This window comes from Bufo bufo, chromosome 3 (genome assembly GCF_905171765.1).
Source record: "Bufo bufo chromosome 3, aBufBuf1.1, whole genome shotgun sequence".
Lineage (NCBI taxonomy): Eukaryota > Metazoa > Chordata > Amphibia > Anura > Bufonidae > Bufo > Bufo bufo.
This window is the reverse complement of record NC_053391.1, coordinates 173,976,295-173,989,690: the sequence shown is the minus strand read 5'-3', so window position 1 is coordinate 173,989,690 and position 13,396 is coordinate 173,976,295. Positions and strand designations below refer to the sequence as shown.

Here is a 13,396-nt window from a genome sequence, read left to right as displayed (position 1 = left end):
CATGAGTCCAGCTTTTGTCTCAGATTCATTGATAGCTGAATATTAGTCTGGACACCATGTGGGCAACACCATGAAGAGGCCTTCGAACCAGTCCTACTTCTGGGGTTATTTTGTGGGGTGGCATAATATATGGTAGCCGGACCCCTCTAGTCTTCATTTCAGGTATGCTAACAGCTTGTAATTACACTGATTTGGTTGTGGAATCTGTGGAGCGTTTTTTCAAAAAAAAAACGTCTGTATGTGGGTAAGTAACTGGCTTAATGATAGTAAACAGAGGGTAGTTATTAACGGTACACACGGGTCACTATCACTAGTGGGGTACCTCAGGGGTCAGTATTAGGCCCTATTCTCCAATATATTTATTAATGATCTTGTAGAAGGCTTGCACAGTAAAATATCAATTTTCGCAGATGACACTAAACTGTGTAAAGTAATTAACACTGAAGAGGACAGTATACTGCTACAGAGGGATCTGGATAGATTGGAGGCTTGGGCAGATAAGTGGCAGATGAGGTTTAACACTGACAAATGTAAAGTTATGCACATGGGAAGGAATAATGCAAGTCACCCGTACATACTAAATGGTAAAACACTCTGTAACACTGACATGGAAAAGGATCTAGGAATTTTAATAAAACAGCAAACTAAGCTGCAAAAACCAGTGTCAGGCAGCTGCTGCCAAGGCCAACAAGATAATAGGTTGCATCAAAAGGGGCATAGATGCCCGTGATAAGAACATAGTCCTACCACTTTACAAATCGCTAGTCAGACCACACATGGAGTACTGTGTACAGTTCTGGGCTCCTGTAAACCAGGAAGACATAGCAGAGCTGGAGAAGGTTCAGAGGAGGGCAACTAAAGCAATAACTGGAATGGGGAAACTACAGTACCCTGAAAGATTATCAAAATTAGGGTTATTCACTTTAGAAAAAAGACGACTGAGGCGAGATCTAATTAATATGTAAAAATATATCAGGGGTCAGTACAGAGATCTATCCCATCCTCTATTTATCCCCAGGACTGTGACTGTGACGAGGGGACATCCACTGCGTCTGGAGGAAAGAAGGTTTGTACACAAACATAGAAAAGGATTCTTTACAGTAAGAGCAGTGAGACTATGGAACTCTCTGCCTGAGGAGGTGGTGATGGTGAGTACAATAAAGGAATTCAAGAGGGGCCTGGATGTGTTTCTGGAGTGTAATAATATTACAGGCTATAGCTACTAGAGAGGGGTCGTTGATCCAGGGAGTTAGTCTGATTGCCTGATTGGAGTCGGGAAGGAATTTTCTATTCCCCTAAAGTGGGGAAAATTGGCTTCTACCTCACAGTTTTTTTTTTTGCCTTCCTCTGGATCAACTTGCAGGATAACAGGCCGAACTGGATGGACAAATGTCTTTTTTCAGCCTTATGTGCTATGTTACTATGTTACTTTGAGCAGCCTTCATGGCCTAAACGTGCTACTATGTCTTACAGCATCTCCACACTTGTCTCCCATTGAGCACATCTGTGATGTCATTGGTCAACAGTTGCAAAGGTTGCTGCCAGCAGTGGATCTTGATGATTTGCATGCCCAACAGCATTCAGCGTGGTAGAACATTCCTCAGACAAACCAATAATAACCTCATTGATAGCATGCCAAGGTGTGTAAGTGCATATATTTCTGCAGTTGGGGCCTGTACTCGATACAGAATAAATCAATATGTTTTGAAAATTTTGTTACCATTTGCTTAATTATTTGTGATTTCCATAACTTCATGTCTTTTCCTTCCTGGTGCTGCAATTTCACTGTTGAGGAATCTATGAATTATTGTCCTCCCTTTGGTTAATATTTCTACTAGAATATTAAACTGATAACTCGCATTACTTACCCAGATGCTAGTAGATCAGTGACTGGATTCCAGGCACAGATGAATACCTCTGATTCATGTCCACGAAGGACTGTTGCTTTGTTTGGTGGAATTTCCACATCCCCATCAATTTCCATTGATTCTGCATGGTTATCTGTAAAATACATAGTTATCTGTAAAAATGTTATATTTACTATGCTTTGTGAAGACTTCTAGGATAATGGCAGCTTGAAAATGTAATTACATTTCTACAAAGGTGTGACGTATTAAGATTCTTATGAATAATCAGAAATATGGTCTGCGGTAAAAGAAGAGCTGCAGTTATTAAAAAAAAGCTTCCAAGAAACTGTGCAAACAGTTTTGGAAAAGTATCAAAAATTATTCTGTAGTTTGTTGCTGGTTTATATGCTAATAACGTTTCTATATTATCATAACAGGGCACCAAAAACTGTATTTAATTGGCGAGGGCACACTAATCATTCTTCATTCTCTGGAATGAAAGGGAGTAGACACCTAAATTAGTGCATTGGTGTCTATATGTCGTAGCGACACTAAACTAGTGGGTGCCCCCAAGGCTGGGGGATAACATGGATATGTAACTTATGTATTGTATTTCATGCACTGTGCCTGGTTATCCAGCAGGTGGCAGTGTATCTGGCAGAGACAGATCGTTAGATATAATGGAACTTACCATTCCATTCTTCCAGATTCACTTTCACCTGCTGGATAACCAGACACAGTGCATGAAATACAATACATAAGTTACATATCCATGTTACTAACCTCCCTGGAGGTATGATATCTTCATTAATTTTGTACCCGGAGCGGTACAAACTTCCGGAGCTGCGGCTGGAAGTTCGCGCCATGGTCCGGAAATGCGGATGTGGACAGCACACTGTGTGCTGTCCGAATCCATCCCTGCGCCGTTCAAATTAACTCATGGTGGTCCTGAATGTGGCTCGGGTTTATCGCTGCTTGCAGTGTAATGTGACCCTGAGACACACTCGGGATTACCGCTAAGGTACAAGATGAAAGAACGCGGAAATAAATATACAGATGGCATTATGGCTAGCCATTATAGACAGTAGCAGGGTGTAGGAATGGTAGTGCCACTCTGGGGTACTACACATGTGGTTATTGTCCTAGGGAAAGCTGTGAGAAAGCTGTGATAGGCAGAAGTGGGCTAGTTCTGCTTCCTACCAAGGGAGAGGCTGCAGGAAGCTATAGTCAGTCGATAGTCTAGAGTGAAGTTGAGAATTGGAAACAGAACAGACATATCACAGTGAGGGGAGCCCCCCCTCCTGCAGCAGGAGTCTCCCAAGGGATGCAGTTCATAGATCTCCCTGACTCCTTACAGTGAACCGACACAGTATTACGAGGGGGTCAACAGCCAAAGGCACCCTGCTCAAAGGTACCAGAACTATTATAAAGTCCAGCTACCAGACCGAGGCCAGAGTCTAGCACAGCAGAGAAAGATAAACCAAGGTATACAAGTTAGCCTGCCAGTTTACCAAAACCTGCTGGAGCCAAGAGAAAGACCAAATATTGTCTGGATGCAAGTTTATTCAAGTAAAGCTGAAATTTTACCAAGTCTGGACTTTTCCTTCACCAACTATCACTCTCCCATTTATTGCTATGGAGCCTAACCCTGGGAAATGACGGTATCTAGGTATGAGCACCGTGACACACACAAAAGTAATAAGGCCACATCACTGCTTGGCATTCCAAAAAACCTGGGACACGATCGGCCCTGGGGGGAGGCATGTTGGACATGACCTAGGTGCAGCTCAGCCCCATTCAAGTGAATGGGGCTGAGCTGCAATACCAAACACAGCTGCTATACAATGTACGGCCTTGTGCTTGGTAAGCTGTTAGGCTTCTTTCACACAAGCGTGTCCGGATAAGGTCCGGATGCGTTGCGGCAAACCCACGCGAGTAGGTACCCAATTACAGTCAGTTTTGACTGCGATTGCGTTCCGTTGTTCAGTTTTTATCGAGCGGGTGCAATGCGTTTTGCACGCGCGTGATAAAAAACCGACTGTGTACCCAGACCCGAACTTCTTCACAGAAGTTCAGGTTTGGGTTCAAGGTTGTGTAGATGTTATTATTTTCCCTTATAACATGATTATAATGGAGAATAATAGCATTCTGAATACAGAATGCTAAGTAAAATAGGGCTGGAGGGGTTAAAAAAAATAAAAAAATAATTTAACTCACCCTAATCCATGGTGATGGATCATGTGATAAACCATGTGATGAGCGTAGTGACGTCATCAAAGGTCCTATTCCTCACAGATGAAGACAGAAGAGATGCCGGCTGCGCGAACAAGTGCATTAAGGTGAGTTAATTATTATTATTTTTTTTTTTAACCCCTCCAGCCCTATTTTACTTAGCATTCTGTATTCAGAATGCTATTATTTTCCCTTATAACCATGTTATAAGGGAAAATAATAATGATCGGGTCCCCATCCCGATCGTCTCCTAGCAACCGTGCGTGAAAATCGCACCGCATCCTCACTTTATTGCAGATGCTTGCGATTTTCACGCAGCCCTCACTTCTATGGGGCCTGCGTTGCGTGAAAAACGCACAAAATAGAGCCTGCTGCGATTTTCACGCAACGCACAAGTGATGCGTGAAAATCACCGCTCATGTGCACAGCCCCATAGAAATGAATGGGTCCGGATTCAGTGCGGGTGCAATGCGTTCAACTCATGCATTGCACCCCTGTGAAAGGGGCCTTAGAAGGGCTCGACACTTAAAGGAGTGCCAGTGTCTTCTCAAAAAACATCCCTGGGAGTCAGACCCCACCAATCAGATACTGATGAGGATAGGTCATCAGTTTAAAAGTCTCGGAAAACCCTTTTAACCCTTTCAGGACCCTGCCATTTTTCACCTTAAGGTTCAGGCCGTTTTTTTTTTATTTGACGTGTCACTTTATGTGGTAATAACTTTGGAACGCTTTTACTTATCCAAGCCATTCTGAGATTGTTTTCTCGTGACATATTGTACTTCATGATAGTGGTAAATTTCAGTCAATATTTTTCATTTTTATCAAAAAAAAATACCAAATTGACAAAAATATATATTTTAAAAAATTAGCAACTTTCCAAATTTCTATTCTCTGCTTTTAAAACAGATAGTGATACCTCATATAATAGCTATTACTTTACATTTCCCATATGTCTACTTTATGTTTGGATAATTTTGTAAATGCCATTTTATTTTTTGGGGACGTTAGAAGGCTTAGAAGTTTAGAAGCAAATCTTGAAATTTTTCAGAAAATTTCCAAAACCCACTTTTTAAGGACCAGTTCAGGTCTGAAGTATGTGAGGCTTACATAATAGAAATCACCCAAAAATGACCCCATTTTAGAAACTACACCCCTCAAGGTATTTTTATAAACTTTGTTAACCCTTTAGGGTCCATTCACACGTCCGTGTGTGTTTTTCAGAACCACGGATCCGTGGATCCGCAAAACACGGACATAGGCGATGTGCGTTCGTATTTTTGCGGATCACACATAGCAGGCACTTAATAGAAAATGCCTATTCTTGTCCGCAATTGTGGACATGTTCTATTTTTTCCGCAATTCCGGATCCGGGCAGCACAGCGTGCCGCCCCATAGAAATGAATGGGTCCGCAATTCCGTTCCGCAAAATGCGGAACGAAATTGCGGACCTCTGAATGGGGCCTTAGGTGTTCCACAAGAATTAAGGGAAAATGGAGATGAAATTTCAGAATTTCACTTTTTTGGCAGATTTTCCATTTTAATCCATTTTTTCCAATAACAAAGCAAGTGTTAGCAGCCAAACAAAACTCAATATTTATTGCCCTGATTCTGTAGTTTACAGAAACACCCTATATGTGGTCGTAAACTGCTGTACGGGCACATGGAAGGGTGCATAAGAAAAGAAAAGCCATCGTTGGTTTACACTATTGTTCAGCTGAGACTGTGCCTTCAATGGAGGAAAAAAAACAGTGCCAGACACGACTTGCGAGAGCTTATCTCCAGGGATAACAAAGGATCAGACTTTAAAATTAAAAGTGCCCGACCCTTTTTACCACTGACATCATCTATGAGGGGAGAGTTAGGAGCTCTGCATTTACATTCGGCTGTTGGACAGTTCTGTCAATAGCAAGTACAGCCGACAATAGTCTAATGCCTTTCATTTATTCTATTTCGTTAATCCTAAATCGCTCCCCCCCCAAAGATTCCTTCTCCTGATTAGGACAAATACAGTATATTGGATAGTTGTAAGATGTTATGACCTAGAAAGCATTTTCTATATACTGTTGATTATGAAATCTCTATTGCCTTCGAGATCAGTCATCCAGGTATCTACATATGTACATAAACTGTAGTTTGGATCCAGAGTCTAGAATTTAACATAAGGTGTGACCTTATTGTCTATAGACTACTTTTTACTTACTTATTGCATGTGCCCCATTTTCTTCACCATTCACAGTGGCTGCTCCATTCTTTGGTGTGTTCTGCTGTTGTGCAGGAGCTGCTGCTGGTGCAGCAGTGACAGGAGCAGCGCTCGGTGCGCACATTGTGGATGCAGCTTGCTGTTGAGCCAGCTTTTCTCTGAAGGCTTGTTGTCTGGTTTGAACAACATCTGGCATCACGGCATCAATCAGAGACAACGACTCTATCGGCCGACCATCAAAGACTGTACCATCCTAGACAAAAAAGTGCATATATACTGTAAATATGCTTTTACTTATCCAAGCCATTCTGAAATTGTTTTCTCGTCAAATATTGTACTTCATGACAGTGGTAAATTTGAGTCAAAATATTTCATTTTTATTTATAAAAAATACTACATTTACAAAAATTTTGGAATAATTCACAATTTTCAAAATTTCTATTTCTCTGCTTTTAAAACAGACAGTGATACCTCCTAAAATAGTTATTACTTTACATTTCTCATATTTCTACTTCATGTTTGATCATTTTGTAAATTACATTTTCATTTTTTGGGACGTCAGAAGGCTTAGAAGTTTAGAAGCAAATCTTGAACTTTTTAAGAAAATTTCCAAAACCCAATTTTTAAGGACCAGTTCAGGTCTGAAGTCACATTGTGGGACTTACATAATAGAAACCACCCAAAAATGACCCCATTTTAGAAACTACACCCCTCAAGGTAATTAAAACTGATTTTACAAACGTTGTTAACCCTTTAGGTGTTCCACAAGAATTAAGGGAAAATGGAGGTGAAATTTCAGAATTTCACTTTTTTGGCAGATTTTCCATTTTAATCTATTTTTTCCAGCAACAAAGCAAGGGTTAACAGCCAAATCAAAACTCAATATTTATTGCCCTGATTCTGTAGTTTACAGAAACACCACATATGTGGTCGTAAATTGCTGTACGGGCACATGGCAGGGCGCAGAAGGAAAGGAACGCCATATGGTTTTTGGAAGGCAGATTTTCACTGGGATAATTTTAAGTTGCCATGTCACATTTAAAGACTCCTAGAGTAGAAACCACAATAAAGTGACCCCATTTTGGAAACTACTCCCCTTAAGTTATTCAAAACTGCTTTTACAAACTTTGTTAACCCTTTAGGTGTTTCACAAAAATTAAAGGAAAATGTAGATGAAATTTCAGAATTTAACTTTTTTGGCAGATTTTCCATTTTAATAAATTTCTTCCGCTAACAAAGCAAGGGTTAACAGCCAAACAGAACTCAATATTTATTACCCTGATTCTGTAGTTTACATAAACACCCCATATGTGGTCGTTAACTGCTGTACGGGCACACAGCAGGATGCAGAAGGAAAGGAGCGCCATATGGTTTTTTGAAGGCAGATTGCAGTGGGATAATTTTAAGTTGCCATTTCACATTTGAAGAACCCCTCATGCACCCCTAGAGTAGAAAATCCCAAAATGTGACCCCATTTTGGAAACTACGGGATAAGGTGGCAGTTTTGTTGGTACTATTTTAGGGCACATATGATTTTTGGTTGCTCTATATTACACTTTTTGTGAGTCAAGGTAACAAAAAATTGCCTAAGGGCTGGATCTCACAGGCTTCTGTAGAAGGCAAGCTCCGATGTCTATGGAAGGTATCGGGCTTGCCTTCTCTGCCATCGGGTCCCCGCGCTGCGTGAACCTGTACCCTCCGCGAACCCTCTGCATGTCGCAGTCAGCTTTGACCGCGGCATACAAGAGGTTGGTTAACACGCCGGCATCAGTGTTTTCACCAATGCCAGCATATGCAGCAGGGGCCCGGCTGCCAGTGACTGCCGGCTTTGTGCAGCTGATAGTGCTGGAGCAGCTATTGCACCCGCCCGATCAACCCGCTGTACATATACGGAGCTGGTCCTTTATTCACACCCACCAGCGCCGTACATGTATGGCGTGGGTCATGAAGGGGTTAAAGGAGTTGTCTCATGATTACATATTACATTTCTGTACTAGATCACACAAAACGTAACACTTTTTCACCCTGTCCATGGGTCGTGTCTGGTATTGCAGCTCCTTGGAATCAATGGGGTAGTGCTGCAATACCGCACACAACCTATTGAGATGGGTGCTGCTGTTTTTGGAGGAAAGCAACCATGTTGAAGAACCCCTTTAAATTGCAAACCTCACACATCAGAAGGATTTAACATGCGCCGGAGTCATCTAGTTTTACTGCATATTGAATATTTTTGCCAATATTGTGTGGACACCCATTAAAAAACAAAGAGGAATTTCAATACACTCCATTATACACACTAGCTAATAATAACACCAGAGAGTGATAGATTATAGGCCGAATGAGCCCCTGCACCTCTGTGTACCACTGCTGCTTATTCCTCTAATATATATGATTTCCTTTGGTTTTATTATAGGCTTTCTTGTAGAGAGGTGGAAAGAAATTGAATTACATAATTAAACCTCTCTGAGACTTCTCTTCTCTAATGTCATTTCCCTCTACTTCTCTTTCTTCACTTTGAAAAGTAATTATAAAACTGCTATTATAAAAAAAACTGCTGATAATTGTGGACAAAAGGCGGCTGATAAGAAAATTATAGTGCTCCAGTTGATAAGAAAACAGTATTCTTTCACAAACATACATTTTCTGCCCTTAAAGTCTGATTATATCTGCCTCTATGAATTTAATCACATTACTAAATGAGGAAAACAAAACACTTAGTTTTTAAAGATCTCTTTTTGAGCGCAGAATTGTATAGCAAGGATAATAATTGAGTTGAATGGAAAGTGCAGTAAATCTACACAGCCCCCTATATGAGCTATTTATAAGCTACTTGCTATTGCCTATGACTAAAAGCCCCTTTACATGGCCCGATGGAGCAGACGATTGTTGGGGAGGATGCTTTTTTTCCTGACCATTGCCTATTTGTCAGTGGAGGAGATTGCTGCTTCACATGCAGTGGTTTCTTTCACAGTGTGGGAATGAGTGATGATGACTAATGCCATAGTCCGTCCCCATACAGACTCATTGTTTGCCAGCAGCAGAGTGCTGTTTAGATGGCACGATCTGCTGCTGGCAAAAGAGGACTTAGGTGACTGCAGGGGCATAGCTGTAGTGTAAGCAGGGAAAGTGGCTGCTTTGTGGGTGGAACTCAGAAGGGACCCACCCAAGAGGAAGACTAAAACATTTTATTGTCAGGGCCCCTTATACAATGAAATTATATACAGAAACACTGTAGGAGACAGAGAGAGGCTGCTGGGTCTTGTCTGAGAGAGCGATCTTTACTAGACACAGGAGTGGGGGTTGTGAAGAAGTCATATCTAGTTACACCACTAGGTGACTGCACAAATGATCCTAATACCCAATGAATAAGCGTTTCGCTCGTTCATTGGGTAATTGGCGGCACCTTTACACTGGCAGATCATCGCTAATGATTGTTTGCATGAATGGTCGTTAGCAATAATCTGCCTGAACATCAGGCAGTATAATAGGGCCTTTACAACAGACAACTGACACCAGCAAGACATAATCTGATTCAGTTACCGAACCCTAAGATGAAGCCATTGGCAGATACAGTACTTCATGCGTTTTTTGCCTTTTTCTGGATGAACACTGTAGATTAAGCTTCAAGTTTTTTTTAGCCGCAGGCCTCTTGCACACGACCGGATGCCATCCGAGATATACGGTTTGATCAAAGGGCATATGCCTCCATTAAATGTTATTTTAAGATAATTCAGCATTAAAAACTAGTTACTTGTGTAGTTTAATTTCACAAATTTTACAAAAATGTTGCAGTTGTGAGATATTCTCTTCATTATAATGTAACCCCCTGGTGTTTAATCTGTATAGTAATGGACACGACCACCAATTGCAACAGTTGCATGTGCTCATTGCATTGTTTCTGGGCCCAGAAATGATCATTTATGTGTCTGCACTAATGATCATTTCACCCGATGAACGAGCGTTTTGCTTGTTTATTGGGTGATCGGCTGCCCATTTAGGTGTTCGTTCACGACAAATGCCCAATTATCTGCCCGACTACATCCACCTTAAGGCTCTGTTTACACTGGCAGCATGATGGACAATACAGAACCAAATTGTAATAGATCTACTTAACTCATAATGAGATCTTTAAGGTTTTATCAGGTGAGGGCTCTATTAAAGTGTCTCAGGATTGGGCCAGTAACCGGGACGAATATTTAAAGTGATTGGGGGATGAAAGATCGTAATAACGATCCCCCCCTTTCACTTTGCATCAAGAAGGCCCTAAAGTAGTGCAGCAAACTTTACTGCAACATAACTTCTCTCTAAGTCTACATGCACACGACAGTGAATAATGGCCGTGTGATGGCCGTTTAAGTAATGGCCATCACACAGCCATTTTTAGCACAAATGAAAGTCTATGGGGCTATTCACATGGCCGTTCTTTTAAAGGCCAGTGAATAGCGTCTGTCGAAAAATAGCAATGTCCTATTTTTGGCCGTTTCCCCCGCCGGACGGACCCCATTGAAATCAATGGGACGGTTTTTAATGGCCGATTGACAGGAGTGCACCAGTATAACGGCCATTAAAAACAGGTCCACTTTATCTATATGGCCATTTAGGAGTAAAAAAAAAAATCACATCATCCACTTGCTCGCGCTGCAGCAGTCTCTTCTCTGTTCATTGAGCAGGACCTGCCGAAGGACCTGCGATATGCGTGGTGACGTAACCACGTGGAAGCGCTCAGTGACGTCATCACGCACATCGCAGGTCTTTCGGCAGGTCCTGTTCAGTGAAGAGAGAAGAGACTGCTGCAGCGCGAGCAAGTGGATGGCACCTTCCGGTAGTGCAGCAGCACATTTGACAAGATCCAGCCATCATTTATCCAAGTTTTACAAGCTCTCCAAAAGCGGCACCAGTTTGAAAAAGGCCGTGATGGCCGAAACGTCACAACTTTGTTGCATAAAAATCAAATAAAAATATCACATTTCAAGAAGAATTACTTGAGTCACTGGAGTAATTTTGAGCTATAATATATGGGGTAGGAACCCTACTTCCAGGGACTAGACACAGCATTTGCTGACTGCATCCAAGCTATTGCCTAAATTAGAGCAAGTGGATAAGGTGAGTTTTTTTTTTATAAAAAAAAAAACTGCGGTGGACCATTATGGGTGCATTATTTAAACCATGGGGGAAATTATTTAAGATGGGGCCCTACATTGGGGGCATTATTAAGGCTGGGGACAAAAAAAAAAAAATTCTATACTATGGGGGACATTATTTAAGATGGGGGCTTACATTGGGGCATTATAAAAGCTGGGGCGGTAAAAAAATAAATCATACACTATGAGGGACATTATTTTACCTGGGGGCCTACATGGGGGACATTATTAAAGCTGGGGACAGTAACAAAAAAAAATCCTACACTATGGGGGACATTATTTTACCAGGGGGTCTACATGGTGGCATTATTAAAGCTGGGGGAAGCAAAAAAATTTATAAAAAATCCTACACTATGGGGGACAGTATTTTAGCTGGGGGCCTACCATCCTGTGGGTGTTCTCAGAAGGGTGGGAGTAGAAATAACTGCTAATCAAATTCATCCTTTTTTCATGTCTGTTTTTAACGGCCATGAAAAACTAATGCAAAATGGATGCAAAACGGACATTAAAAACGGACACACGGCCAGAAAATGGATGCACACACTGATGCAAAATGGCCATGAAAAACAGTTTTTTTTCACTGTCGTGTGCATGTAGCCTAAGACAGGAGGGCACATCCTAGACACATCAGCACAGTGACTTTGCTCATTCCCTCAAGGTTAGCAACACTATGGACATTTGGAAGAGAATCAGGAGAAAAAGGTCCATCCCTAATGGTAAATATTCTCACCCTCCCTCCTCTTTTATGAAACTACTGTGGATGTAGTGTGTCCTGCGTCGTCTTGTATCTGTAGACCCCAGCACTCTCTATATGCTGTACATACATAAATATGAAGTGGGTGTAAGTGCTCATTGAATTGTATATTATATTATCTGCCTATATTATACAGTTCTGTGCATTGTGAATAGATTTTCTATTTCCACTTCAATTCTGCAAAGAATATGCGACCTTCGGGGGCGCCAAGCAGCAATTTCAGACATAATGACATTGCTCAAAACGTTACATTCCAGCTCACTTTTTTACAAATGCTCCGCGTGCACGGAATACACAGGCAGTCCATGTAGCATGTCAGAAGAAAGGTTTCCGGCACTGTGATACTTTTCAGTAGAAACTTCCTCTTTATTAATGTAACATTAATCCATGTACAGACAAATCCTTACAACATGCGGTAGTTGACGCGTTTCGGACCAGTGTCCTTAGTCGTAACTCAGATGGATGCTGGAAATTAGAGAATTTAAAGATCCCCCAAGCACTCCACTCCTACAGGAAGTGTGGGGGGGGGGGGGGGGAGGTAAGAACAAAATCATCCCTCCAGCATCAAGCCACCTGTTGGAGCATTTGAATTTCATTTCAAACCGTTCTGCATTGAATATATCCAATGCTGCTAGACATTTCGTTCACACACATGAACGCAGGGTTAACTCATTCCGTGCTTTTGCTATTGAGAGAGTTTTTTCTCCCCCTAGAGGAGGTGACCATAAAAAAAGCGATTTTATTAAGGGGAACTTACTGGATCTTCAGACTCAATACTAGGATGCCCACAGGTTTGAACCAGAGGAAGGAACTTATGTATTTCTATCAGTAACTGGTTCAATTGTAATCTGTGGACAACCAAGATTTATAGCCAGATTTAACGCCATTGTATTTTTGTAAATTGACTTCAGATTTTATATTATTTTTGCTTATGTATTTTGTAAATTTATTCTATGTCTTTATTCACATCAAGTGAGTTTGTGTGTGATAGTGTTTTTTTTTTTTTATTTATTAATTTTTTAATGTTGCTGTTATTTTGCAACGAACCTGGGGGTCATGATAACCAATGTTATACATGTTCTATTGGGTTACATCACTGCATATACACCAGTACTAAACCCACTTGTATTTTGTAAATTCATTTTATGTCTCTATTCACATCATGTGGGTTTTGGGTGCGTTTTTTTTGTTTTTGTTTGGTATGTTGTTCTTATTTTACAAT

General features: G+C 41.1%; 1 protein-coding gene across 3 annotated transcripts in view; it reads right to left on the bottom strand.

Annotated features, from left to right (window-relative positions):
* Positions 1–13,396, bottom strand: part of TBL1X (transducin beta like 1 X-linked) — a 365,710-nt gene that overhangs the window by 49,541 nt on the left and 302,773 nt on the right. For all 3 annotated transcript variants that reach the window (XM_040423758.1, XM_040423761.1, XM_040423759.1), the window contains 2 exons: positions 6,280–6,532; positions 1,869–2,001 (listed from right to left, as the gene is read on the bottom strand). In XM_040423758.1, the coding sequence (XP_040279692.1) occupies positions 1,869–2,001; positions 6,280–6,532 (386 nt within the window). The remainder of the gene's footprint in view (positions 1–1,868; positions 2,002–6,279; positions 6,533–13,396) is intronic.